The sequence below is a fragment of the Macaca fascicularis genome, chromosome 1 (genome assembly GCF_037993035.2).
Source record: "Macaca fascicularis isolate 582-1 chromosome 1, T2T-MFA8v1.1".
NCBI classification, from domain to species: Eukaryota; Metazoa; Chordata; class Mammalia; order Primates; family Cercopithecidae; genus Macaca; species Macaca fascicularis.
This window is the reverse complement of record NC_088375.1, coordinates 233,259,077-233,287,071: the sequence shown is the minus strand read 5'-3', so window position 1 is coordinate 233,287,071 and position 27,995 is coordinate 233,259,077. Positions and strand designations below refer to the sequence as shown.

The window sequence follows — 27,995 nt, the reverse complement described above, 5'->3', positions numbered from 1 at the left end:
GGATCCGCCCGTCTCAGCCTCCCAAAGTGCTGGGATTACAGGCTTGAGCCACCACGCCCGGCCCCTTTTTTTTTTTTTTTTTTTTGGCAAGGGAGTCTTGCTCGCCCAGGGTGGAGTGCAGTGTTGCGATCTGGGCTCACTGCAACCTCCACGTCCAGGGTGTCAGGCCTCTGAGCCCACGCTAAGCCATCATATTCCCAGTGACCTGCATGTGTACATCTGATGGCCTGAAGCCACTGAAGATCCACAGAAGTGAAAACAGTCTGAACTGATGACATTCCAGCATTGTGATTTGTTCCTGCCCCATCCTACCTGATCAATGTACTTTGTAATGTCCCCCACCCTTAAGAAGGTTCTTTGTAATTCTCCCCACCCTGGAGAATGTACTTTGTGAGATCCACCCCCAGCCCCCAAAATATTGCTCCTAACTCCACCGCCTATCCCAAAACCTCTCAGAACTAACGGTAATCCCAGCACCCTTTGCTGACTCTTTTTGGACTCAGCTGGCCTGCACCCGGGTGAAGTAAACAGCCTTGTGGTTCACACAAAACCTGTTTCGTGGTGTCTTCACACGGACACGCGTGACACAGGGTTCGAGGAAATTTCATGCCTGAACCTCCGGAGTAGCTGGGATTACAGGCGAACGGCACCATGCCCAGGTTAATTTTTGTATTTTCGGCAGAGACAGAGGCCCAGGTAGCCGGGCTGGGGGACAGCTGGGTGTGGTGGGGCCGGCGGTGACCAGGGCTGTGCTGCGTCCTCCCGGTGTTTTCTGTGCCCACCAGCTGCCGCTTTAGATTCTCCGGGATAGTCTCCCTGAGGGGGCTGAGGAGCCTGTGTTCCCCTCGGGGCAGCTTGGCCGGCAGCCCCAACATTTCCTTCCTCATCCCTCCTCCGCAGATTCATGCTGGTCCTGGCCAGCCGCCACCCCGAGCAGTTGGACTGGGGCATCCATGACTGCATCGATGTGACGGTCCACTGCGACCTGCCACGGCAGGAGGGGCGGCAGCGCCAGGTGAGAATGTATTTTGACAAGTATGTTCTTAAGCCGGCCACAGAAGGGAAACAGTAAGTGTCCCGCCTCACCCGCCCCTGTCCAGGGACCCTCGCTCAGGGCCCACCCCGCCCCTGCTCTCCAGACGCACCCAGCAGGCCCAGTCTCCAGGGTGGGCACCACCTCCGTGCCCTGAGGTTTTGTGCGGGAGCCCTGTGGGCCCCGAGGGTCCCAGAGGCCACATCCAGGAGGTCACGCCCCCTTTTCCTCATCCCCATCTGAGAACAGCCTGGTGGCGTCTCCTCAGGTTTGGGGGCAAAGTCCACCATCACTTAGAAACTTTCAGCATTCCTTTTTTTTTTTTTTCTTAAGATGGACTCTTGCTCTGTCATCCAGGCTGGAGTGCAGTAGCTTGACCTCGGCTCACTGCAAGCTCTGTCTCCCAGGTTCACGCCGTTCTCCTGCCTCAGCCTCCCAAGTAGCTGGGACAACAGGCACCCGACACCACGCCCGGCTAATTTTTTTGTGTTTTTTTAGTAGAGATGGGTTTGACCGTATTAGCCAGGATGGTCTCGATCTCCTGACCTCGTGATCCACCTGCCTCGGCCTCCCAAAGTGGTGGGATTACAGGTGTGAGCCACCGCATCTGACCTTTTTTTGAGGAAGTCTCACTCTTGTCCCCCTGGCTGGAGTGCAGTGCCGGGATCTCAGTTCACTGCAACCTGTGCCTCAGCCTCCTGAGTAGTTGGGATTATAGGTGCCCGCCACCGCGCCTGGCTGGTTTTTGTGTTTTTGTAGAGATGGAATCTAACTCCGTCTCCCAGGCTGGAGTACAGTGGTGTGATCTCAGCTTACTGCAACCTCCACCCTCCGGGTTCAAACCATCCTCTTGCCTGAGCCTCCTGAACAGCTGCGATTACAGGCGCCCAGCACAATGCTCGCCTCATTTTTTTGTCTTTTTAGTAGAAACAGCTTTTCACCAAATTGACCAGACTGGTCTTGGACTTCTGATCTCAAGTGATTCACCCTCCTCGGCCTCCAAAGTGCAGGGATTGCAGATGTGAGCCACCGGACCCGGCCTCTTTTATGTTCCTCTTCAGTACTCAGAGGGCTGTGAGGAAATCCGGTGCCCGGCCACCCCCAGGCCCTGGCAGTGAGGGGAGGTGATGTGGAGTGTTACTCTGAGATTCCCATGTTTGGATTCGAGGGAGACGCTCATCATGAGACCCCCCGTGTCGGGATTAGAGGGAGAGGCTCCTCATGGTCCCCTGCTGGCTGCTGGCCTGGCCTTCCTCCAGCTGCCACGCCCGGCCCTGGAGCCTCCTGGTGTGGGGCGCGGATCCGGCTGCACTTGTGCCTTGAGGCTCTCAGGCTCCCTGTTGCTGGCGGTGGGTGCAGCAGGCACGGCGGGCAGAGCCCTCCAGGTGATGAGAGCCCCCAGGAACACTCCAGATGAGCAGAGGCTGTTCCACCTCTTGGCGTCCCCAGGTCCCCGGTCTGAGTCCTTCTGTGCACCTGACCTAAATTCCTGCTGTCTCCTGTGACAACAAAAGCCACTCTGTTCCAGAGAGAGCCTGGTTCTCCCGTTGACCCCTCCGCTGCCGCCTGCTCCATGCTAGCCCAGCCGTCCGGGCCTCAGTTTCCCTTTGGCTCTCCCCTGCCCCGGTTCCCAGCTGCTTGGGAGGCTGAGGTAGGAGGATCATTTGAGTCCAGGAGCTTGAGGTTGCACTGAGCTGTGACTGTGCCACTGTACTCCAGCCTTGGCAACAGAGTGAGACACTGTCTTAAAAAAGAAGAATTTGGGCCAGATGCTGTGTTTCATGCCTGTTCCCAGCATGCTGGGAGGCTGAGGAGAGAAGATCACTCGAGGCCAGGGGTTCCAGACCAGCCTGCCAACATGTTGAACCCCGCCTCTACGAAAAATACAAAAATTAGCCGGGCGTGGTGGGTGGGTGGGTGCCAGTAATCCCAGCTACTCAGGAGGCTGAGGCAGCAAAATCTCTTGAACCTGGGAGGTGGAGATTGTGGTGAGCTGAGATAGTGCCGCTGTACTTCAACCTGAGCAACAGAGTGAGACTCCTTATCAAAATAAAGAAATCAATCAATCAATAAAAATAATCACAATAATTTGGGCTGGGCGTGGTGGCTCACTCCTGTAATCCCAGCACTTTGGGAGGCGTGGATCGGTTGAGTTCGAGGCAAGCCTGGCCAATGTGGCGAAACCCCATCTCCACTACAAATACAAAAATTAGCCAGGTGTGGTGACAGGCACCTGTAATCCCAGCTGCTCGGGAGGCTGAGACAGGAGAATCTCTGGAACCTAGGAGGCGGAGGTTGCAGTGAGCCAAGATCACGTCAGTGCGCTCCAGCCTGGGTGACAGAGACTGTCTCAAAAAAGAATAATAATAATTTGACTGGGTGTGGCGGCTCACTCTTGTCATCCCACACTTTGGGAGGCCGAGGCAGGAGGATTGCTTCAGCTCAGGATTTCGAGACTGGCCTGGACAACTGGCCTGGACAACATGGTGAAACTCCATCTCTACAAAAAATACAAAAATTAGCCAGGCATGGTATCATGTGCCTGTGATCTCAGCTACTCAGGAAGCAGAGATGGGAGCATTGCTGGAGCCTGGGAGTTGGAGGCTGCAATGAACCATGTTCGTGCCACTGCACTCCAGTGTGGGTGACAGAGTGAGACCCTGTCTCCAAAAGGCATGGTGGCTCACGCCTGTAATCCCTGCACTTTGGGAGGCCAAGCTGGGTGGATCACCTGAGGTCAAGAGTTGGAGACCAGCCTGGCTAACGTGGTGAAACCCCATCTCTAGGAAAAATAGAAAAAATTGGCCAGGTGCAGTGGCTCACACCTGTAATCCCGGCACTTTGGGAGGCCGAGGCGGGCGAATGACCTGAGATCAGGAATTCCAGACCAACCACACCAATATGGAGAATCCCCGTCTCTACTCAAAATACAAAATCAGCCGGGCATGGTAGCAATCCCAGTTACTCAGGAGGCCGAGGCAGGAGAATCACTGGAGGTGTGCCGAGACCACGCCATTGCACTGAAGCCTGAGCAACGAGAGGGAAACTGTCTCGAAAAATAATGCTAATAACAAGGGGGAGAGAACAGGAGCTGGGCCTGCCATAACCCCTGGGTCGTGTGTCCCCACAGCTCTGAAGGCCAGAGGCCCGAGGTCAGGGTGCCAGCTCGGTCCCCCCCGTGGAGTGTTCTCTGTTAGCTTCTCACATGGCAGGGAGAGTGACTGAGCTCTCGCTCTGGTGTCCCTTACGAGGACGTTCATCCCCCACTGCTCAGAGCGGCGGTGAGCCACCACGCCCAGCGCCAACTTTGTCCTTCAAGAGTTGTTTTTTTGTGCCGGGCTCAGTGGCTCATGCCTGGAATCCCAGCACTTTGAAATGCCAAGGTGGGTGGAGCACCTGAGGTCAGGAGTTTGACTCCAGCCTGGTCTAAATGGTGAAAACCTGCCTCTACTAAACATAAAAAAATCAGCTGGGCATGTTGGTGTGTGCCTGTAATCCCAGCCACTCGGGAGGCTGAGGCAGGAGAATCACTTGAACCCAAGAGGTGGAGGTTGCAGTGAACTGAGATCATGTCACTGCACTGCAGCCTGGATGACAAGAGTGAGACTCCCTTGCAAGAAAAAACAAAAATTAAAAAAGAAGTTGTTGTCTTTTTTTTTTTTTTTTCCCTTGGACAATTCAAGATGCCTAGAGATTCCATATCAATTTTAGTAATGCTTCTTCTATATTTTAAAAAGTAATTTGGGTTTTTACAGGGATTGCATTCAGTCTCTGTATTGCCTTAATGACTCTTAGCAATGTTTTTTTTTTTATTTATTATTTTTTTCTAGAGATGGAGTCTCACTCTGTCAGCCAGGCTGGAGTTTAGTTGTTGGCCAGGATGGGCCCAATCTAATGACGTCAGGTGATCCGCCTGCCCCTGGCTCCCAAATTGCTGGGATTCAGACGTGGGCCACCATGCCCAGCCAGTTTACATTGTACATTTCTTTCACCTTCTTGGTTCAGTGAAGCTCCAAGTATTTTATTCTTTCGGATGCTCTTGTAAATGGAAATGGTTTCGTCATTCCCCGTTCAGATTATACACTTACTATGAAGAACTGCAGCTTTCTTTGCTGTTGATTTTGTATCCTGTAACTTTGCTGATGTCGTGGGGTTGTTTTTTCCAATATGGATTCTAGATATTCCTTTTCTTTTTCTTTTTTTTTGTTTTTTGTTTTTTTTTTTTTTTTTGATATGGGGTCTCCCTCTGTGGCCCAAGCTGGAGTGGAGTGCAGCGGCACGATCTTGAATCTGCGAGCTCCTCTGCCCGGGTTCACGCCATTCTCCTGCCTCAGCCTCCTGAGTAGCTGAGACTACAGGTGCCTGCCATCACGGCCGGCTAATTTTGTGTATTTTTTGTGCAGATGAGGTTTCACCGTGTTAGCCAGGATGGTCTCGATCTCCTAACTTTGTGATCGGCCCGCCTCGGCCTCCCAATGCTGAATGCTGTTGGGACTGGGTCTTGCCCCAGAATCCCACCCAGGAGCCCACCTGACGTTTAGCTGTTACTTCTGGTGGGCTCTGCCGGGTCCCATGCTTCCTGGTGGGGTGGCCCCGTGAACGTCTTCTCAGGCCCTTTCCTCCATTGGGCCCTGGGTGAGGTGCAGCCACTCGGGGGCACCCTGAGGGTTCCTGCACCTGTTTGAAGTCTCTTCGGTCGGCTTGAGACCAAAAATGAAGTTTAGCAGCCCTGGCCCCATGACGCACAGTGGCGGTCCTTCTCCGGTCAGTGTCCCCTGCACCCTTGGGCTCCTGACGCACAGTGGCGGTCCAGCTCCAGTCAGTGTCTCCCCACACAGTGGCTCTTGGCGAGGTGTGGGCGCTGCCAGAGGGGACGGGCACCACGTGGTCATCCCCATGGCAGGTCCGGTCGTGGCGGCCGTGTTGTGGGAGGATGGTGTGCTGCTGCCTCTGCACCCTGTGAGATGAATCCTGCCTCTGGGAGGCACAGCTGGGACGGGGTGAGGGACCCCCTCAGCTGTCCGGGAAGCGTCCCCTACCCTGTGCTTCCTCCAGGCGTCCTGGTGCACTCCCGAGCTCGGTGCCCTGTGGGCGTCCCCATGCCCAGACCCTGACCCACAGGTGCCTCCCCTTGGGGTCTCCACGCCTTTCCCTGGCCCTGGGATGCAGAGTGACCTGTCCATGGTAGAAGGGCTGGACCTGAGGTGCCTGAGACAGCACCAAGGGCACTGGTCCCAGCAGCTCCAGCCTCTGTGTGCTGGATGCCACACAGACACAAGACTCTTGGGAGACGCATTTTCCATCTGGCTCAGAGGGGGAGGGGGAGGCTTTGCAACCCAGCCCCTGCCCAGTCCCCTGGGAGGGTGGGTGCCGGCTGAGCCCCCGGGGCAGCAGGAGCGGGGCAGGCGGGGTCTTTGTTCTCACTCCCACAGCAGAGGCAGATGTGGGGGCGCCTGCTGGGGCCAGACCAAGGTGGGGTGGCCTGGAGACTGCTTCCAACCGTGGCCGGGAAGCAGGGAACCTGGCCGGCGTGTCTGAGGCCACACTCTCAGCTGGCCGGTCCAAGCCTGCGGCTGGAGCTGGTGTCTGTTTAGCCAATAAAGTCCCACAGTTGCCTCACTGCCGTGTCTATTTGCTGATGCTGTGCGGGCTTTCAGGGGCCGCCTAGCATCCTCCTGGGGTCAAAGGTGACAGAAGAGGCAGAGGCGGGAGCTTTCTGGAGAATTTACTGACCACAGAGTGGTGCACTTGACATCAGGTGCCCGCCATGGCCGGGCCTGGGTCTGAATGCTGCCCGGGACCAGCTGCCTGCGCTCCAGCAGCCCCTCCCTCCTGAAGGCCGGGCCCCCGAGAAGAACGAGGCTGCAGAGTGATGTGGGGGCCAGCGGTGACTTCCTACCACACTGTTCTCAGGTGTAAGAGGCCGCTTCTGCCCAGGCATTGTCCATGGAAGACACACAGCCGGCCACTGCAGCCTCGGTCCTGGGATGCCCTGCGGCTGGGTCACAGGGGGCCACGGGCCACGCTGGGAGGCCACAGTCCTGTCGTGCCACGCAGCTCCCTGTCCCCAGAGGTCTGCTCAGATGCAGAGATCAGAAACCACACTCGCTGCCTGAATTCTGGGAGCAGAGCCCGGTACCCACTGCCTGGCCGGGGCCTACCCTGGGACTCCAGCCCCTGTTCCCGCTGGCCCGGGCTTCCGGAGGCAGCTGTGTCCCTATCCTGGCTCAAGGTCCAGGCTGCACCTGGAACCTGCACGGTCGCTCCTCCAGGTCCTCAATGCTGGAGGACTCTCTCAGACAGGAAACCTTTGCGTTGGGCGCAGGGCGGGGTGCAGGGGTGGTCGCGGGGAATCGCAGGGCAAAACAGCACAGTGCGATCGCGCAGAGCCTCATATTAGCCGATGAAACATAAACTGCTTTCTGCACTTTGTGTCCTTAGGAAGGGTGTGGGGTGTTGGCGGAAGTAGGAAACAGAAGAGGAGCCTGGGCATGCAGCGGGTCTGTCAGAGAGCAGACAGAACCCTGGGAGCTGCAGTGCTTGGAGGGAGGCGGTTCACCTCTGCCCACTCTCTCCATTTCTCTCTCTCTCATTTTCCTTTCAGAGATGGGTTCTTACTCTGAGCCTAGGCTGGAGTGCAGTGGTGTGATTATAGCTCATTGCAGCCTCGCCCTCTGAGGCTCCAGTGATCCTCCTGCCTCAGCCTGTCCAGTAGCCATACCCTACTAGGTCCTAATTAGCCCCAGGGGCGTGCACCACCACGCCCGCTAATTGTAAATATTTGTTGGCTGGGCACCGTGACTCGCACCTGTAATCCCAGCACTTTGGGAGGCCAAGGCAGGCGGATCACAAAGTCAAGAGATGGAGACCATCCTGGCTAACACGGTGAAACCCAGTCTCTACTAAAAATACAAAAAAGTAGCCAGGTGTCGTGGCGGGTGCCTGTAGTCCCAGCTACTTGGGAGGCTGAGGCAGGAGAATGGCATGAACCTGGGAAATGGAGCTTGCAGTGAGCCGAGATCACACCACTGCGCTCCAGCCTGGGTAACAGAGCGAGACTCCGTCTAAAAATAAATAAATAAAAAATAAATAAAAATAAAAATAAAACCAAGCCCTTCCTGATGGCCACTGGGGGGTTCGGGGGCCGGCGGGGGCGTCTGGCTATGGCTGGGGAACTCATTTGGTTTTCCTCTTCCTCCTCTTTTTATTTTTTGGTAGAGACGGGGTCTCTCTTGATTTCCCAGGCTGGTCTCCAACTCCTGGGCTCAAGCAATCCTCCTGCCTCAGCCTCCCAAAGTGTTGGATTACAGGCCTGAGACACCGTGCCTAGCCGGCTTTCTTTTTTTTGTGAGACGGAGTCTTGCTCTGTCGCCCAGGCTGGAGTGCAGTGGCGAGATCTCGGCGGCTCACTGTGTTATACGTAAATTTTCGGTGTTGCAAAAGAAGTAGCACTCAGGCCGGGCGCGGTGGCTCAAGCCTGTAATCCCAGCACTTTGGGAGGCCGAGACGGGCGGATCACGAGGTCAGGAGATCGAGACCATCCTGGCTAACATGGTGAAACCCCGTCTCTACTAAAATACAAAAAAATTAGCCGGGCGCGGTGGCGGGCGCCTGTACTCCCAGCTACTCGGGAGGCTGAGGCAGGAGAATGGCATGAACCCGGGAGGCGGGGCTTGCAGTGAGCTGAGATCCGGCCACTGCACTCCAGCCTGGGCAACAGAGCTAGACTCCGTCTCAAAAAAAAAAAAAAAAAAAAAAGAAGTAGCACTCGAATGTACATTTTTCTCAGCTAGGAAATTTACTTCTATAGAAAGGGGCGTCTCGGCCGGGCGCGGTGGCTCAAGCCTGTAATCCCAGCACTTTGGGAGGCCGAGATGGGTGGATCACGAGGTCAGGAGATCGAGACCATCCTGGCTAACACGGTGAAACCCCGTCTCTACTAAGAAATACAAAAAACTAGCCGGGCGAGGTGATGAGCGCCTGTAGTCCCAGCTACTCGGGAGGCTGAGGCAGGCGAATGGCGTGAACTCGGGAGGTGGAGCTTGCAGTGAGCTGAGATCCAGCCACTGCACTCCAGCCTGGGCTACAGAGTGAGACTCCGTCTCAAAAAAAAAAAAAAAAAAAAAAAGAAAGGGGCGTCTCATAGATGGAGCAATGGCGAGCGCTTGGACAAGGGACGGGAAAGTTCTTTTTCCTGACACAGGTAGCGCCTACTGCTGTGTGGTTCCCTTGTTGGCCAGGGTTAGACCTCACAATCTAAATCCGATTGGCTATTTGTTTTTTGAGATGGAGTCTTGCTGTGTCGCCCAGGCTGGAGTACAGTGGTGCGACCTTGGCTCACTGCAAGCTCTGCCTCCTGGGTTCGTGCCATTCTTCTGCCTTAGCCTCCTGAGTAGTTGAGACTACAAGTGTATGCCATCATGTCCGGCTAATTTTTGTGTTTTTGGTAGAAAGAGATTTCACCACGTTGGCCAGGATGGTCTCGATCTCCTGACCTTGAGATCCACCTGCCTCGGCCTCCCACAGGGCTGGGATTACAGGCATGAGCCACCGCGCCTGGCCTCAAGTGGTTCTTTAAAGTCTCATTCATTGTTTCTACTTTCCCTGATGAGGGTGGGTGTCAAGGAGTGTGGTATTCTTACGTAATGTCTGATGTTTGGAATAGCACTTTTTTTTTTTTTTTTGAGGCAGAGTCTCGCTCTGTCGCCCTTGCTGGAGTGTAGTGGCACCATCTTGTCTCACTGTAACCTCTGCCTCCCGGGTTCAAACGATCCTCGTGCCTCAGCCTCCTGAGTAGCTAGGATACAGGTTCAGGCCGAGATGTTCGGCTAATTTTTTGTATTTTAGTAGAGATGGGGTTTCACCATGTTGCTCAGGCTGCTCTGAAACTCCTGAGCTCAGGTGATCCACCCGCCTCGGCCTCCCAAGGTGCTGGGATTACAGGGATGAGCCACCGCGCCCGGCCTACACTGATAACTTAGAGCAAACTTTACTTTTGTTGAGAACTTTGTAAGTTTGGGATTTTAATTATCCTTTGCTATTAATAGTACTTCATTCCGTCTAATACATATATATTTTTAATGTATAAGCCACGTCAAAGGCATACTTAGAATTGGTATAGATGGTTCCTTCCTGGTTCTCTAAGTATTTTAAGGCTTGGCTGAGTGCAAACAGCTCAATATGCTTAAGCAGACCAATTATTAGGAAACTTTCTTAGCTCTATTTTTTTTTCTTTTTTGAGACGGAGTCTCTCTCTGTCGCCCAGGCTGGAGTGCAGTGGCGCGATCTTGGCTCACTGTAAGCTCCACCTCCTGGGTTCTCTCTCTCTCTCTCTCTCTCTCTCTCTCTCTCTCTCTCTGAGATGGAGTCTTGTTCTGTCGCCCAGGCTGGAGGGCAGTGGCATAATCTCGGCTCACTGCAATCTCCATTCTTCTGCCTCAGCCTCCTTAGTAGCTGGGACTACAGGCACCTGCCACCGTGCCTGGCTAATTTTTTGTATTTTTCTTAGAGACAGGTTTTCACCGTGTTAGCCAGGATGGTCTCGATTTCCTGACCTCGTGATCCGCCCTCCTCGGCCTCCCAAAGTGCTGGGATTCCAGGCGTGAGCTGCCACGCCGGGCCTACTCTTGGCTTTTAAAAGAATGGGGCAGATTGCTTTTCTTCACTACTTCTATCCCTTCCTCTCTCTCTTTGACACTGTCTCTCTCTCACTTTCTCTGTTCCCTCTAACAGTGTTTCTCTTTCCTAAGATGTTTTTTTCCTGTCTCAGAATCTCTTCTATAGGCTTATTTTTCTAGTTCTCTTTCCTTTGTAATTTGTGGTTAATACCTGGCCAATTGTTAGTGACAAATTCCTTGCCCAAGAGGATTCTTGACACCGAAACCAGCATATTCTCTCATTCTTTTAATCTGTTCTTTTCTTTTTCTTTGAGACAGAGTCTCACTCTGTCGCCCAGGCTGGAGTGCAGTGGCATGATCTCGGCTCACTGCAAACTCCGCCTCCCAGGTTCACGCCGCCATCCTAATGCTTTAGCCTCCCGAGTAGCGGGGATTACAAGCGCCCGTCACCAGGCCCGGCTGATTTTTTGTATTTTCAGTAGAGATGGGGTTTCACCGTGTTAGCCAGGATGGTCTCCATCTCCTGACCTCATCATCCGCCCACCTGGGCCTCCCAAAGTGCTGCGATTACGGGTGTGAGCCACTGCGCCTGGCCAAACATGTTTATGGTAAATTTTTGTGATGGGAAAACTGTCATCCCAGAAAATTTTGAGACCTGATGCTTAGGCCTCAGCAGCTCGGAGAATACGTACTTCTGTCCCGGAACACCCAAACGTCAACCTGTCATTCTCCACCAGGAACAAAATGTAACTGGGGACGTTGTCGTACGCTTGCCCTCGTCACCCTGGGCGTGTTGGCGGTATCCGATTCTTATGGATTCCCGTTCTTGCCTGCACGTGCCTGATAGCAGATCAATGACAATAGCCATTGGAAACTTAGGAAAAGCGTTTGTAACGTGAAAAAATAGAGGAACCTTTAGCCATCACCTGACTTTCTGTTGAATTGGGAAATAGCCTCCTCCCGTCCACGTGGGACGGCCTTCCCGATGTGACCCTCCGAGACCGTCCCTGGGGGATAAAACCCCACAAATGCATCAGCCCGTGTGCTGGGGACGGGGCATCGTCACGCCAGGTGTGACTGGGAAGGAGGATGGTGAGGCAGTGTGGGGAAAAGAAAGATCAGACTGTCACTGTGTCTATATAGAAAGAAGTAGACATAAGAGACTCCATTTTGTTCTGCATTTGAGATGCTGTTAATCTGTGACCTTGCCCCCAACCTTGTCCTTGCAAGAGACATGTGCTGTGGTGACTCAAGGTTTAAAGGATTTTGGGCTGTGCAGGGTGTGCTTTGTTAAACAAGTGCCTCAAGGCAGTATGCTTGTGAAAAGTCATCACCATTTTCTTAATCTCAAGTGTATATGTCCCTGGGTACTTGAGATTAAGAAAAACATGTACACTGCCAAAGGTCGCAGGACCTCTGCCTAGGAAAGCTAGGTATTGTCCAAGCTTTCTCCCCATGTGGTTGTCTGAAATATGGCCTCGTGGGAAGGGAAAGACCTGATCCTCCCCCAGCCTGACACCCATGAAGGGTCTGTGCTGAGGAGGATTAGTATAAGAGGAAAGAAGGCCTCTTGGCAGTTGAGATAGAGAAAAGCATCTGTCTCCTGCCTGTCCCTGGGCAATGGAACATCTCAGTGTAAAACAGAGATGTTCTGTTTACTGAGAAAGGAGAAAACCGCCTTAGGGCGAAAGGTGGGACGTGCTAGCGCAATGCTGCTCTTTGTACACTAAAAAGATTTCTAGAGATGTTTGCATATGCATATCAAGGCATTTTCCTTTAAACTTATGTCACAGAGATCTTTATTTATATGTCTTACTACTGACCTTCTCCCGATGATGATCCTATTATCCTGCCACTTCCCTTTTTGTAAGATGGTAAAGATAATGATCAATAAATACTGAGGGAACTCAGAGACCCTTGCCAGCGTGGGTCCTCTGTATGCTGAGCGCCGGTCCCCTGGGCCCACTTTTTCTTTCTTTATACTTTGTCTCTGTGTCTCATTTCTTTCCTCAAGTCTCTCGTTCCACCTACCGAGAAACACCTACAGGTGTGGAGGGGCAGGCCACCCCTTCAGGCAGGGCTGGGGGCTTTGAGGTCCAGGTGTGGCTGTGTGAAAGCCCCCAGGCTGGTGTGCATGCCTGCCCAGTCCTGCGCGTATCCTAACACCTGCCCTCCGTGCCTCTGCGCCCGCAGGCCATGTCGAAGGACGCCGTGAATCTGGTGCAGATGCAGGAGCCGATGTTGCAGCCGGAGCAACAGTCCAAGCTCAAAGTGAGTGGAGCCGGTGTGTGTGGGGAGGCCGGGGTGCACATGGGGTTCGGGCGTGGAGATTGGTGGGCTACTGCCGGTGGGTAGGGCCAGGGGCGTGTACATGGGCAGCAGTGGGACCCAGGGCCGAGCTTGGGTGCCTCATTCCAAGGGGAGGTGAGAGACGCTGCTGCGGTGCCACCCGAGAGGGAGGACCAGTGTTGGTGAGGGTGTCTGGTCGTCTGGAGGGCCTGGGTCTTCTTGACGTTCTCACCTCATTTCTTTGAGCTCAGCAGGACTTTTTCTATTTTATTGATTTTGAAACGGAGTCTCGTTCTGTCACCCAGGCTGGAGTGATGTAGTGTGATCTCAGCTCACTGCAACCTCCGCCTCCTGGGTTCAAGCGATTCTCCTGCCTCAGCCTCCCGAGTAGCTGGAATTACAGGCACCTGCCACCATACTCAGCTGCTTTTTTGTATTTTTAGTACAGATGGGGTTTCGCCATGTTGGCCAGGCTAGTCTTGAACTCCTGACTCAAGTGATCCACCTGCCTCGGTCTCCCAAAATGCTGGGATTACAGGTGTGAGCTACCGCGCCCGGCCCGTCGCCCTCAGTCCTGAGCTCACAGGCGGGGTTCACGCGTTGCCTGTTGTGGCCACTGTAGCTTTAACGTTTTCTTGGCAGAAGACAGAGGCTTCCTTCAGCACAGCGTGAATCAGGGCGGTGGTGTTGGGAGGTCTGCCGCGCAGTGGCCCTTCTCAGGGAAGCCGCGGTGGGGGCTGTTTCTGCCGCTGGGGAGTTTGGGCTCCTGAAAGCAGCCCCTCAGCGACTGCCGTCCCGGCCGATGTCACCTGTGTCTGTGTGTCAGGCTGTGGCATCTGCAGGGCCCCAGGTGCCCGAGACGCTTGGAGCCCTCCCGTCCTGGGGCAGACACAACCTCTGCACTGGTGTTGAGCATTTTTTTGGTTTTAAAGGCTTTTCTCTTTTTCTGTGGCTTCTCAGCAACTTGTCAATGAGGAGAACTTACGGAAGCAGGAGGAGTCGGTGCAGAAGAACCATCAGACCTTCTTGGCGTCCATCAGGTGAGCGCTGCCCAGGCCAGCCGCAGATGGGGCCCTGCAGGTGTGTGTTGCTGGTCCTAGGCGCTCTCCAGGTGTCCCAGGCCTGGCTGCTCCAGGCTGGCTCCTTGGTGGGGGCACTGCCCCTCTGTCCTGGCAGGATCGGGCCGCTGTGTCGGGGCCTCACCCTCAACCTGCTCTTGCCGTGTGGCTCGGATCTTCGTGTCCGTCCTGGTCACACCGCTGCTTTCCCTGCAGGACGTCTGTCACCGTGTTTGGGGAAAGATTCCGTGCCTTTGTGACAGAGCGGGACACAGTGACAGCCACGGTAAACACGCGTGTCCCGGGCAGGGCTGGCAGGTGGCTGTGGGGCAGCTTGTGGGGGCCTCCTGGAACCCCGGATCCTGTCCCTGCTGGCTCTGCACAGGCCCTGCCTGGTGCTCTCCCAGCGCGGAACAAGCCCAAATTGGACCTGCTGGTGGGGGCTGCTCCTCGAGCTGGGAGAAGAAAACACAGTCGCCAGCCTCGGCCACACAGTGAGACCCCATCTCTACACATGACACGTGCATGTCATCCCCGCTTCTCAGGAGGCAGAGGCAGGAGAATCACTTGAACCCAGGAGGCGGAGGTTGTAGTGAGCCGAGATCCTGCCACTGCACTCCAGCCTTGGGACAGAGCGAGGCTCCTTCTCAAAAAAAAAAAAAGAAAACAGAAGGTGACCCTGACTCCATTTTGCAAAAACTTTATTCCTCAGAAAACCCTGAGAGTTTGAAGTTCACAGATTCCTCTCTCGTTTACAGCCTCACTCTTTTGTGCGCAGGCGCCAGCCTAGTGTGGTGGCACACCACGTCGCACACGGCTGCGTCCTCCGTCCCCCGCTGCCCAGCACACAGTAGGTGCCTGGCACGCAGTGGGCACTTGCTCCGCCGTGGTGCCGGCGCCCTGAGCTGTGACTGCAGCGCCTGCCTGTGGCGTCGCCAGTGTGACGGTGAATGTCGCAGGTGGTGTTGCCGCCCGTGTTGGTGAGACGGTGTCCCGTGAGGACACGAGGGAGCTGCTTAATGCACCGTTGACTTCTGTTTGTATTTAGAGACAGTGTCTCACTGTGTCCCCAGGCTGGAGTGCGGTGGCACCATCTCGGCTCACTGCAAGCTCCACCTCCCCAGTTCACGCCATCCTCCTGCCTCAGCCTCTCCTGTTGCCAGGATTAGGTGCAGGTCGCCGTGTCCGGGTAATTTTTCTGTTTTGGTGAAGATGGGTTTTCACCCTGTTGGCCAGGCTGGTCACGAACTCCTGACCTCAGGTGATCTGCCCATCTTGGTCTCCCAAAATGCTGGGATTACAGGGATGGGCCACCGGGCCTGGCATATTCGATTTTTCTTTTTTTTTTTTATTTTTTTATTTTTTGGGATGGAGTTTCGCTCTTGTGGCCCAGGCTTGAGTGCGATGACGCGGTCTGAGCTCACTGCAACCTCTGCCTCCTGGGTTCAAGCAATTCTCCTGCCTCAGCCTCCCAAGTAGCTGAGATTACAGTCATATGCCATCATGCCCAGCTAACTTTTTGTAGTTTTAGTAGAAATGGGGTTTCTCCATGTGGGTTAGGCTGGTCTCCAACTCCTAACCTCAGGTGATCCGCCTGCCTCGACATCCCAAAGTGCTGGGATTGCAGGCCTGAGCTACCACGCCCAGCCGGCGTAACTGATTTTTAAAACAAGTTAGCGATTTCGGGTTAGCCTTGTTTTCCAGGAATAAAGTACCATTTTAGTGGCCAAGAAAGTAGCAGAGGGTGTGGCCCTGTGACATAGCCTGCTGAGTCTGCCCAGGGCCCTGCTCAGCGACCGGGGCTTTGCAGGATTTATGCTGCCAGTTGCAGAGAAAATGGCCCTGAGTGAGGGCGCTGTGACGGCCCCGCCTGCCTCCTGTAACCACGTGACTGGGATTCCGGTTCCTGTGCTGCCAGCACACAGCCCTGTGCTTCTCCCTTGGGCGGAGAGAGGGTGGGGCAGCCCCGTGCATTTCCCCCTCTAGGAGGGAGGGAGGGTGGGGCAGGCACGCCAGTGCAGTGTCTCCGCTGCAGGTGGTTGGGCTGACGCTGCTGGCTGGCGGGGTCTACTCTGCCAAGAATGGGACAGCCGCGGCGGCCCGCTTCATCGAGGCTCGGCTGTGGAAGCCATCCCTGGTGAGCAAGACGTCCCGCATCACGGTGCTGAAGGCGCTGCAGCACCCCTTCCAGGTAGCGGCGTGGGCCTGGTCCTCCCTGAGTGCGGTTCCTGGCTGAGTCCCCTCTGCCCCCGGAGCAGAGTCCTGCCCGTGCACACCCTCCTGTTCCTTCCCTTTCCCCGCACGAGGGGCACCCGGACGCGGCTTCATGCCTGGGTTTTCGCTGTAGCTTAGGGGTCTGCATCAGTGAGACCCTTCCCCCATCTGACTCGGTCTCCCCTGGGAGCACATTGGGGACCTTGCAAGTCCCGGGACTTTGGTGTGCTGGTGTGTGTCAGGGAAGCTGCTACAGGCCATGGTGTCTGGCGGCCTCCCTGGGGAGCCGCGCCGCTGGCCAGCCCCCGAGGTGCCTGCTCTCCACACGGGGGTGGTGGGGTCTCCACAGGTCACTCGGTGGGTGGGTAATGAAATAAAAGCCAATAAGGAACTGGAAAATGCCCCCAGTCCCTGCAACAGTCACCCAGTCTCCCAGTGGGATGGGGTTCCAGCTCCTGGCCAGTCCTGGCTGTGCTTTGGGGCAGCTCCGTTTCGGTGTGTTACCGAGCGTGTCTGTGCGTTGGTGGCTGTGCCGTGGCTGTGGCAGGTGACCCAATGGCGCTTCCCCTTCCCCTCCGGCAGGTCAGCCGGCGGCTCCTCAGTCGGCCCCAGGACGTGCTGGAGGGTGTTGTGCTGCATGTAAGTCGGTGTGCCTGGGACCGGGGAGGTGCAGAGAGGGGTCCCCGGAGCTGGGCCATGCTGCGGCCCTTGCTGGCACTCGAGGAGTCACCCAGGAGCTTTCAGCTTCTGAGATGCGACTGCTTTGCCCCTGTCGGGGATAGGCTGTCCGTGACCTGGGCGGCACCCCGAGGAGTGGAGTCCACAACAGGGCATTGCCGCAGCCCCTGCCCCTGAGGCTTCCCTGGGCGCAGAGTGTGTCCCCCAAGCCCCCGTCTTCCCCGGCAGCCCAGCCTGGAAGTGCAGGTGCGCAACGTGGCCATAGCAACAAGGAACACGAAGAAGAACCACAGCCTGTATAGGAATGTCCTGATGTACGGGCCGCCAGGCACCGGGAAGACGCTCGTTGCCAAGGTGAGAGCACCTGGCTGTGCAGGTGGGCCAGGGGCCGCTGGGGTCTCACCTGCCTGCAGGTGTCTGGGGGGCTCAGTTGCCTGGGGAATGGACTCTCCTTAGTCCTTTGGCCACCCTCAGGTAGGGTCAGCGTGCCGGTGTGGGTAAGAGCGCCTCCCATCTTCCAGGCAGGGGACGTCTCCTGTTTGGCAGGCTGTGGCTTCCAGGCTGTGGCTTCCAGCAGGGACGCCCGGCAGGGGCTCCACACTCCGGGTGGAGTGTGCAGGCTTTGCAGAGGCGGAGGGAACATCTGTTCTGTCTCCCCTCACTTTTCCCGTCTAGAATCTCGCCCTGAACTTGGGCATGGACTACGCCATCATGACAGGCAGGGACGTGGCCCCCATGGGGCGGGAAGGTGTGACCGCCATGCACGAGCTGTTTGACTGGGCCAATACCAGCCGGCGCGGGTGAGACGTCCCCACAGCTTGCACACAGGCCCTTCACTGCGGCCCAGCAGGCTGCCTTCGGGGAAGGGGGTCCAGGTGGCTTTCTGGGACCTCGTGGTCTTTCTGCAGCTCTGTCCTTGTGGCCACGCAGGAGGCCCGGCGGAGGGTCCCTCGGAGGGAAGGTCCCCTGAGCGTGGACCCTGGTGGACACGAGGCCCCCAGCGTGCGGAGGCTGCCAGTGGGATACTTGGCTCAGGGCAGAAGGGAGGTGGGTGGCTGTAGGGGCAGAGGGGTCTTCACAGCTGCAGGGGCGCCACCTCCACGGCCGCCCTCTCTCCTACAGGCGTGCAGGTGGGCGTGGACACCGGCTCCTTTTGGTAGAACCATTTGGAAGTTAGCTGAAGACAGCATGGCACACAATAGGGTGTGTGCCTATTAAAGTCACACACCGTTTAATAGATTAATAGCTGGGACACGCTTGCGACATCAGCTCTCCCCGTTGGCACCACATTCCTCATGGCTGGCACCCTCCCCTCTGGCCTTTGACCTTTCACTTTAGAAGATCCTGCCCCTGGTGTGGACTCTGAGCAGCCGCCAGCGCTGCACTGGGCCGGGTGGGGGTGAAGCCTGCGTGTGCCATTGGCTTCCCGGGGCCTTGTGAGGCTGGGCCGTGGTCAGCTGCCCAGAGGCCAGGCTGATGGGCTTCTGTCAGATCCAGGACTTAGGGTTCCGGATGGGGCAGAGGCTGCACCCCTTCGGGATCTGCCCGCTCAGCCTGCCCCCGCCACAGCCGGACGCTGCTGTGGGCCGCTCCAGGTGTCACTCTCCCCGTGCTTGGCCTCCCTCTCGTTCACAGCCTCCTGCTTTTCATGGACGACGCGGACGCCTTCCTTTCGAAGCCAGCCACTGTGAGTGTCACTAAGCCTCTGTCTGGCCACAGGGAGGTGGTGGGGCGGGTGCGTCCGTCATCTTGGACCAGGCTGCAGCCCGCTGCTCAATTCCTTTTTCTCTAAGTTTTGAGTGAAAACCAGCATTTTTTTTTTTTTTGGTCAGCTTAAAGTTAAGGTTTGGCTTTTGAGGGTTGTTTTGTTTTGTTTCGAGATGTTGTCTCCAGTCTCTTGTCGGAGTGAAGTTCAGTGGCACGATCTCAGCTCACTGCAACCTCTAGTTGAAGCTATTCTCCTGCTTCATCCTCCCAAGTAGCTGGGATTATAGGCACCTGCCACCATACCCGGCTAATTTTTGTATTTTTACTAGAGATGGGGTTTCACCATGTTGGCCATGATGGTCTAGATCTCTTGACCTCGTGATGCACCTGCCTCAGCCTCCCAAAGTGCTGGTATTACAGGTGTGAGCCACTGCACCGGTCTATTTTTATTCTTATTTATTTGAGATAAAGTCACACTCTATCCCTTTAGCTGGCCTGCAGTGGCACGGTCTTGGCTCACTACAACCTCCACCACCTGGGTTCAAGCTAGTCTCCTGCCTCAGCCCTCTGAGTAGCTGGGATTACAGGCATTTTTTGTATTTTTAGTACAGATGGGGTTTCACCATTTTGGTCAGGCTGGTTGAGGACTCCTGACCTCAAATGACCTCCCCGCCTGGCCTCCCGAAATGCTGGGATTACATGCGTGATCCACCACGCCCAGCCATACAGTTCCTATGTTAAGGCAGGGTCTCTGTCGCCCAGGCTGGAGTGCAGTGGCGCGATCACAGCTCACTGTTTGCCTCGACCTTTCAAGCTCAAGCCGTCCTCCTGCCTCAGCCGCCCGCGTAGCCAGGACTGCAGGGGCACAGTGCCATGCCCGGCTAATTTTTTTTTTTGTGATGGAGTTTTGCTCTTGTTGCCCAGGCTGGAGTGCGGTGGCGCAATCTTGGCTCACTGCAACCTCCTCCCCCTGGGTTCAAGCAATTCTCCTGCCTTAGCCTCCCAAGTAGCTGGGATTACAGTCTTGTACCACCACGCCCGGCTCATTTTGTATTTTTTTTTAGTAGACAAGGGATTTCTCCATGTCAGTCAGGCTAGTCCTAAACTCCTGACCTCAGGTGACCCGCCCACCTCAGCCTCCCAAACTGCTGGGATTACAGTCGTGAGCCACTGTGCCTGTTCCCGGCTAATTTTTTTTTTTTTTTGAGACGGAGCCTCGCTCTGTCGCCCAGGCTAAAGTACAGCGGCGGAATCTCAGCTCACTGCAAGCTCCGCCTCCCGGTTTCATGGCATTCTCTTGCCTCAGCCTCCCAAGTAGCTGGGACTACAGGCGCCCGCCACCACGCCCGGCTATTTTTGTTTTGTATTTATTAGTAGAGACGGGGTTTCATAGTGTTAGCCAGGATGGCCTCGATCTCCTGACATTGTGATCCAGCCACCTCGGCCTCCCAAAGTGCTGGGATTATAGGCATGAGCCATCGCCCCCGGCTGTTAGTAGACATGGACTTACTCCCTCGTTACCCAGGCTGGGCTCAAACTTCTGAGCTATCAGAGATGCTCCCGCCTTGACCTTGTGAAGTTCTGGGATTACAGACGTGAGCCCCCATGCCCAGTCAGGGTTTTTTTTGTTTTTGTTTTTGTTTTTGATACAGAGTCACACTCTGTCGCCCATGCTGGAGTGCATCGGTGCGATTTCGGCTCGCTGCAACCTCTGCCTCTCAGGTTGAAGTGATTCTCCTGCTTCATCCTCCCACGTAGCTGGGACCACAGTTGTGCCACCGCGCCTGGCTGATTTTTGTATTTTTAGTAGAGACGGGGTCTCACCATGTTGGCAAGGATGTTCTCAAACTCCCTACCTCAGGTGATCTGCCCACCTCGGCCTCCCAAAATACTACGTTACATGCATGAGCCACCGTCCCTGGCCCTGGTCAGGCTTTTGAGTTTAGATCCATGAAAGTGTGGCCGCGTCCCTGCTCCCTGCAGGAGGGAGGCCTGTGGGACCTTCTGCTGTGGCTGTTTACAAGGCTTTGCTCCTAGTGCCTAAGGCTTGAACCTTCTCTCTGCAGGAGGAGATAAACGAGGATCTCAAAGCCACCCAGAACGCCTTCCTAAACCACATGAAGGATCGCAGCAACAAGTGAGGGAGCCCCTCGGGTCCTGGGCCCCTGGGTAGGGCTTTGCAGCCATCGCCCTTGGTTCCCACCGAGGGACCTCAGAGGCCCTGGATCACAGTGCTGGGCAGCACCCATGGCCTCAACATGCCCACCACGGATGTCCCCTGGGAACGGTCCATCTTGGGACAGCATGGGGCGTCACTGAGGAACATGCGGGGGACTCCTGGGCAGAGCCGGGGTCAGTCCTGTCCTCAAGGCCCTGTGCGATGCCGCCCCAGCTTGCAGGTCCCTCTGCCCCTGGGTTTCCGCGGTCCTGTGCCGGCAAGGGAGGTGGTCTGATGGTCTGAGGCTCTGCTGGGGCCTCCCTTGCAGGGTGTGGGTGCCCTGGTGTGGGAGATGGAGACATGTTTGTTCACACGGGAAGCTGGGCACGAGCAGGTCTTGTGTGTTTGGGCGGAGCCTGGGGCCTTGGCCCCCCGACCCAGATGCTGGACAGGGGTGCACCCTCCAGGTTAGGGGCCCTCCCCACATTGTGCATCCTCCGTGAGCTGCTGCCCAGACGTCCCCAGTAGGTGGATGGCCCCATGGCCAGGCTCCCTAGCCCCTCCCAAATCCCCTAAGTTTGAGTTCTCTTGGTCTCCTGGGCCCCTCCAGCCCCAGTCACATGTCACACGGAGGATCAAGTCCTGCCAGGCGGCCGTGGCCGACTCCTCAGGCGTGTTGGGCTCCCTGGCTCAGCTGCTGCCCGTAGACGCTCCCTGGAGCCCTGGCTCAGGTCCTTCCCAGAGAGGCAGGGCTGAGGCCCTGCTGAGCCTCCGCTGCACCCGAGCCCCTGAGGTCCTGCTCCTGGCTGGCGTGGCCACTCTTGACATGGACTCTGGGTGCCGCATCCCTGCTCCCAGCACGGCAGGGCTCGGGCAGCAGGAGGAGTGGTGGTCCTGGCGCTGCCTATCACGCTGGGCGAGTGTCAGCAGGGAAGCGCCACACGGGGTGAGAACAGAGGCTCCGGTAGCCGGGCGGGGGGACAGCTGGGCGTGGTGGGGCAGGCGGTGACCAAGGCTGTGCCGCGTCCTCCCGGTGTTTCCTGTGCTCACAAGCTGCCGCTTTAGATTCTCCCGGAAAGTCCCCCTGGGGGGACTAAGGAGCCCGTGTTCCCCTCGGGGCAGTTTGGCCGGCAGCCCCAGCATTTCCTTCCCCAACCCTGCTCCGCAGATTCATGCTGGTCCTGACCAGCCGCCACCCCGAGCAGTTACACCGGGACATCCACGACCGCATCGATGTGATGGTTCACTTCGACCTGCCCAGGCTGGAGGAGCGGGAGCGCCTGGTGAGAATGTATCTTGACAAGTATGTTCTTATCCCGGCAACAGAAGGAAAACAGTAAGTGTCTCGCTTTACCCACCCCTGTCCAGGGACCCTAGCTCAGGGCCCACCCCCGGCCCTGCTCTCCAGACGATCCCAGCAGGCCCAATCTCCGGGGTGGCACCGCCTCCCTGCCCTGCGGTTTTGAGCAGGAGCCCTGTGGGCCCCAAGGGTCCCAGAGGCCGCACTCAGGGAGGTGCCACCACCCTTTCCTCATCCCCACCTGAGAACAGCCTGGTGGCGTCTCCTCGGGTTTGGGGGGCAGAGCCCACCATCACTTACAAACCTTCAACTTTTTTTTTTGAGACAGTCTCGCTCTGTGCCCCAGGCTGGAGTGCAGTGGCACGATCTCAGCTGACTGCAACCTCCGCCTCCTGGGTTCACGCGATTCGCCTGCCTCAGCCTCCTGAGTAGCTGCGATTATAGGTGCCTGCCACCACACCCCACTACTTTTTGCATTTTTGTAGAGATGCAGTTTCACCATGTTGGCCAGGCTGGTCTCGAAACCCTGACCTCAGGTGATCTGCCCGCCTTGGCCTCCCACAGTGCAGGGATTACAGATGCCAGCCACTGTGCCCAGCCAGCCTCAGGCCCTGGAGGTGAGGGGAGGTGACGTGGAGTGTTGCTCTGAGACCCCCATGTTGGGATTCGAGGGAGACGCTCCTCATGAGAGCCCCATATTGGGACTGGAGAGGATCCTCATGGTCCCCTGCTGGCTGCTGGCCTGGCCTTCCTCCAGCTGCCATGCCTGGCCCTGGAGCCTCATGGTGTGGGGCGCGGCTCCGGCTGCACTTGTACCCTGAGGCCTTCAGGCTCCCTGTCGCTGGTGGTGGGTGCAGCAGGCACGGCGGGCAGAGGCCTCCAGGTGATGACAGGCCCTGGGGCTGCACGCCGGCTGCCTCAGGAACACTCCAGATGAGCAGAGGCTGCTCCACCTCTTGGCGTCCCCAGGTCACGTGTTTCTGAGTCCTTCTGTGCTCCTGACCTAAATTCCTGCTGTCTCCAGTGACAGCAAAAGCTGCTCTGTTCCAAAGAGAGCCTGGTTCCCCCTGCCAACCCCTCCGCGGATGCCTGCTCCATGCTAGCCCAGCTGTCCCGGCCTCAGTTTCCCTTTGGCCCTCCCCTGCCCTGGGCTCTCCCACTCCCACGGCTGCTCGTAGTCCTGGCACCATGACTTGGCTTCTGTGGCCTCCAGGGAGATGCTTTTGCTGGAAGTCAGGGCTCTGCCACTGCCACTGTAAGGGCCATGCGCCTTGTGGGTGCTGAATGGGCAGGTGAGGGCAGGGCTGGTGTGAAGAGGGGGTGTGGCCATCTCCAGGCCCCACAGCAGTCGCCACCTCTCTGCTCAGCCCAGACCTGGTTTGCATCATGGAGAGGGTGGAGTTTGGCTGTCACAGGAAGACTCCCTCCCAAGGGGACATCTGGCATGGGTGCCCGCCTGGCTGCCTATCTTCCAGCCCCCACCTCGTGGTGTGGGAGCCGCTGCCTTGGCCGGCCCACTTGGGAACTCCTTCTCCAGGCGCCTGAAGCTGGCCCAGTTTGACTATGGGAGGAAGTGCGAGGAGATCGCTGAGCTGACGGAGCACATGTCGGGCCGGGAGATCGCACAGCTGGTTCAGTCCTGGCAGGTGAGTCGGGCTCGGGCGCACCCACCCAGACGGGAGCCCAACTGTTGTGGAGACGCCCGGTTGTGCCTGTCCCAGCACCAGTGTCACACAGCAGCTCCTGTTGAGGGGTTTTCAGTGCACAGACGTGACACAGGGCACCCGCCCCAGTCGGCCACTCCACACAGTGGCGCGCCCCTGCTCCTGCCCTCGGAAGGGTGGGGCATGTCCGTGGCTGACGGTCACAGGTCAGGAAGCCCGTCCGGCATCCTAGTATCCGGGCTCTGCCAGGTGGGCCGGGAGGCTTTCGATGCTCACCTTGGCAGACGGGCACCCCCTGGTGTGAATGGTCATCGGGACAGGCCCCGCCTGAGTTTGGTGGTGGGGCTGGAGGGATGTTGTGTTTCCTGGACCACGTCCATTGCCTTGGTCCTGCTTGACGGGCTCAGACACATGGGCAGGAGTGACCTGACCTCTGATTGTCCCACAGCCGGCTGCTCCTTGGAGGACCCCTCCTGCAGCTCCGTGGCTGCTGTAGGGACGGGGAGCCGGGACTCAGAGCAGTGTGGGCGTGGCCATCCGGAAAGCTTTGATCTTTGGGGGTTGCTGGAAAAGCAAAACCAGGTCTGTGGGGCTGAAGGCACCAAGGCCATGCACAGGCATCGCTGCCTCTGGGGTCTGCAGAGTCTGTGTGACAACCTGGTCACTCCACCTAGCAGCGCTTTGGTGTGTGACAGGTTCATGAAGTAGCCAGTTACCTTGATTTGAACGTTGGAGCCGGGGTCTCTAGGGGCTGTATTAGTCAGTACAGGCTGGGTTATGCCGCTGTGACAAAGAGCCTCAGATCTCAAACCCCATCCTTGTGGGTCAGCTGAGGTCTGTGTTCCAGGCCGTCCCCACTTGGGACCAGGTCTCTTTCCACAACTAAGCAAGCAGAGGCCAGGCGTGGTGGTGGCTCACGCTTGTTTTCCCGGCATTTGGGGAGGTCAAGTCAGCCAGATTATTTGAAGTCAGGAGTTCAGGACCAGCCTGGAAAGCAAGGGGAGACCCCATCTCTACAAAAAATAAAAATATTAGCCGGACCCAATGGTGCACGCCTGTAATGCCAGCTGCTTGGGAGGCTGAGGTGGGAGGATCACTTGAACCTGGGAGGTGGAGGTTGCAGTGAGCCGAGTTCGTGCCTGAACAACAGAGTGAGACTCCGTCTCAAAAAAAAAAACAAAAAACAGAAAACAAAAACCCAGGAGTGTGGTTGGCTACTGAGCCTGCCCTAACCACTGGGGCGTGTGTCCCCACAGCTCTGAAGGCAGAGGCCCAAGGTCAGGGTGCCTGCTCCGTCCCCCCCGTGCAGTGTTCTTTGCTGGATACTCATGTGGCAGCGAGAGCAACCCGGCTCTCTGGTGTCCCTTATAAGGATGCTCATCCCGCGCCGCTCACAGTCGTGGTGGGGAGCCACCGTGCCCAACCCCACACTTGGTCCTTCAACAGTTGTGTTTTTTGTGCTGGGCACTTTGGCTCACACTTGTAATCCCAGGACTTTGAGAGACCGAGGTAAGTGGATTGCCTGAGCCACCACGCCTGGCTAATGTTTGTATTTTTAGTAGAGACGATGTTTCACCATGTTGTCCAGACTGGTCTTGAACTCCTGACATGAGGTAATCCATCTGCCTCAGCCTCCCAAAGGGCTGGGATTCAGACATGGGCCACCGCGTCCGGCCAGTTTCCATTGTACAAGTCTTTCACCTCCTTGGTTAAGTGAATTTCCAAGTATTTTATTCTTTCCGCTGCTATTGTAAATGGAAACGGTTTCATAATTCCCCGTTCACATTATTCACTGTTGGGATGTAGAACTGAAGCTTTCTTTGCTGTTGGTTTTGTATCCTGTAAGTTTGCTGATGTCACGGCGTTTTTTCTTCCAATATGGATTCTAGGACTTTCCACATATAAGATTATGTCATCTGAGAACAGGTGATTTTTACCTTTCCCTTTTCAGTTTGGATGACTTTTCTTTTTCTTGTCTAATTGCTCTGGCCAGAGCTTCCAGTGGTGTGTGGAATAGAAGCGGTAAAGCATTCTTGCCTGGTTCCTTACCTCAGAGGAAAAGCTTTGTTTCCACCACTGAGTATGTCACCTATGGGCTTGTGATATGTGGCTTTCATTGTGTTTAGGGCGTATCCTTCAATTCTTGGTTTGGTGAGTGTTTTTATCATAAAAGTGTGAGGCGGGTGGATCACCTGAGGTCGGCAGTTCGAGGCCAACCTGACCAACGTGAAGAAACCCCATCTCTCCTACAAATACAAACTTAGTTGGGCATGGTGGTGCATGCCCATAATCCCAGCTACTCGGGAAGCTGAGACAGGAGAACCGCGTGAATGCGGCAGGCAGAGGTTGCAGTGAGCCGAGATCGTGCCATTTGCACTCCAGCCTGGGCAAGAAAAGCAACATTGTCTCAAAAATTAAAAAGAAAAAAAGTGGCCAGGCACGGTGGCTCACGCCTGTAATCCCAGCACTTTGGGAGGCCAAGGCGGGTGGATCACGAGGTCAGGAGATCGATACCATCCTGGCTATCATGGTGAAACCCTGTTTCTACTAAAAATATAAAAAATTAGCTGGGCATGGCCCCACCTGGGACTGGGTCTTGCCGAGAATCCCACCCAGGAGGCCACGTGACATTTCGCTGTCACTTCTGGTGGGCTCTGCCAGGTCCCGTGCTTCCTGGTGGGGTGGCCCCGTGATCATCTGCTCATCCCCTTTCCTCCACTGGGCCCTGGGTGAGGTGCAGCCACTCGGGTGCACCCTGAGGGTTCCCACACCTGTTTCAACTCTCTTGGGTCGGCTCAAGATCAAAAATGATGTTGAACAGACCTGGGTTCCTGACGCACAGTGGCGGTCCAGCTCCAGTCGGTGTCTCCCCACACAGTGGCTCTTGGCGAGCGGTGGGCGCTGCCAGAGAGTACAAGCACCACGTGGTCATCCCCATGGCAGGTCCCGTCGTGGCAGCCGTGTTGTGGGAGGATGGTGTGCTGCTGCCCCTTTACCCTGTGAGATGAGTCCTGCCTCTGGGAGGCACAGCCGGGACTGAGTGAGGGACCCCCTCAGCTGTCCGGGAAGCGTCCCCTGCCCTGTGCTTCCTCCAGGCGTCCTGGTGCACTCCCAAGCGGGGTGCCCAAACCTTCACCCTGACCCATGGGTGCCTCCCCTTGGGGACTCCACACCTTTCACTGGCACTGGGATGGAGAGCGACCTGTCCATGGCAGAAGGGCTGCACCTGAGGTGCTTGAAGTGACTTCAAGGGCCACAGTCCCAGCAGCTCCAGCCTCCGCGTGCTGGATACCAAGTCCTGTGGAGGCACGGGTGACCTCGATGCTAGCACCTATGTGCCCCGAGGTTGGGCAGTGGCTGCCTCTGCCCTGGAGGCCTATGAAGGTGAGCGTCTGAGGTTCTGCGGTGCACTGTGACCCGGGGGCACTGCCTGGCCACGGCTGAGACACGCAGAGGGTCTGCAATTCCCTCCTGCCTCTTGGGAGCTGCCCTGGGTCTGCAGTCAGTGGGGCTCGGCCTCGGGCTTTCCGTTATTAGAAAGTCACCGAGAAACAGCAGTGCTGAGGACGCAGGCAGGGCTGTGGCACTGCAGGGGCCGCTCCCGGTGTCCACACGCATGCTGGGCTCTGCCCAGGTGCAGGAAGCCTGTGTTTCACCCTGAGGCCATCCTGGTGCCCCTGGTCTGCACCCTCCCCACTTTGGGGCCCTGGCCTGCGTTACGGGTCGGGGGCTCCCATGGTGGCCTCCCTCAGCTCCCTCTCTCCTCACTAGGACACGGCGTATGCCTCCGAGGATGGAGTCCTCACCGAGGCCATGTTGGATGCCTGTGTTGAAGACTTTGTCCAGCAGCACCAGCAGACAAATGTGCTGGCTGAAAGGGAGGGGCCTGGGCCAGTGGATGAGCACCCCTCATCCTGAGTCCACAGTGAGACCACAACTCACGGAGCCTGGCCGTGGACCCCTCCCACCCCTGCCTTTCCGGCCCTGCACATTTAGGAAATGCTCCCCCTAATAAAAGTCCCACAGGTGCCGCACTGCTGTGTCTATTGGCTGATGCGGGGCGGGGTTTGGGTCCCCTAGTGTCCTCCTGGGGTCAAAGGTGACAGAAAAGACAGAGGCTGGAGCTTTCTGGAGAATTTCCTAATCACAGAGGGGTGGGTTTCACATGAGTTGCCTGCCACAGCGGGGCCGGCTGCCTGAATGCCGCTTGGGACCGGCTGCCTGTGCCCCATCCTGCAGCCGTGCAGACGTGGGTGTCCCTTCGCCCCCCTCCATAA

General features: G+C 56.7%; 1 protein-coding gene across 1 annotated transcript; it reads left to right on the top strand.

Moving 5' to 3' along the window:
* Positions 1-66: 66 nt before the first annotated feature.
* Positions 67-27,995, top strand: LOC102132457 (ATPase family AAA domain-containing protein 3C). Its single transcript, XM_065521164.2, is given in 16 exon segments — positions 67-659; positions 901-1,015; positions 12,844-12,921; positions 13,900-13,979; positions 14,214-14,283; positions 16,033-16,188; positions 16,794-16,850; positions 17,118-17,243; positions 17,565-17,689; positions 18,525-18,576; positions 20,663-20,733; positions 21,923-22,090; positions 23,592-23,700; positions 27,490-27,658; positions 27,661-27,744; positions 27,958-27,995. Coding segments are annotated over 16 exon segments (1,506 nt in total). The 5' UTR covers positions 67-651.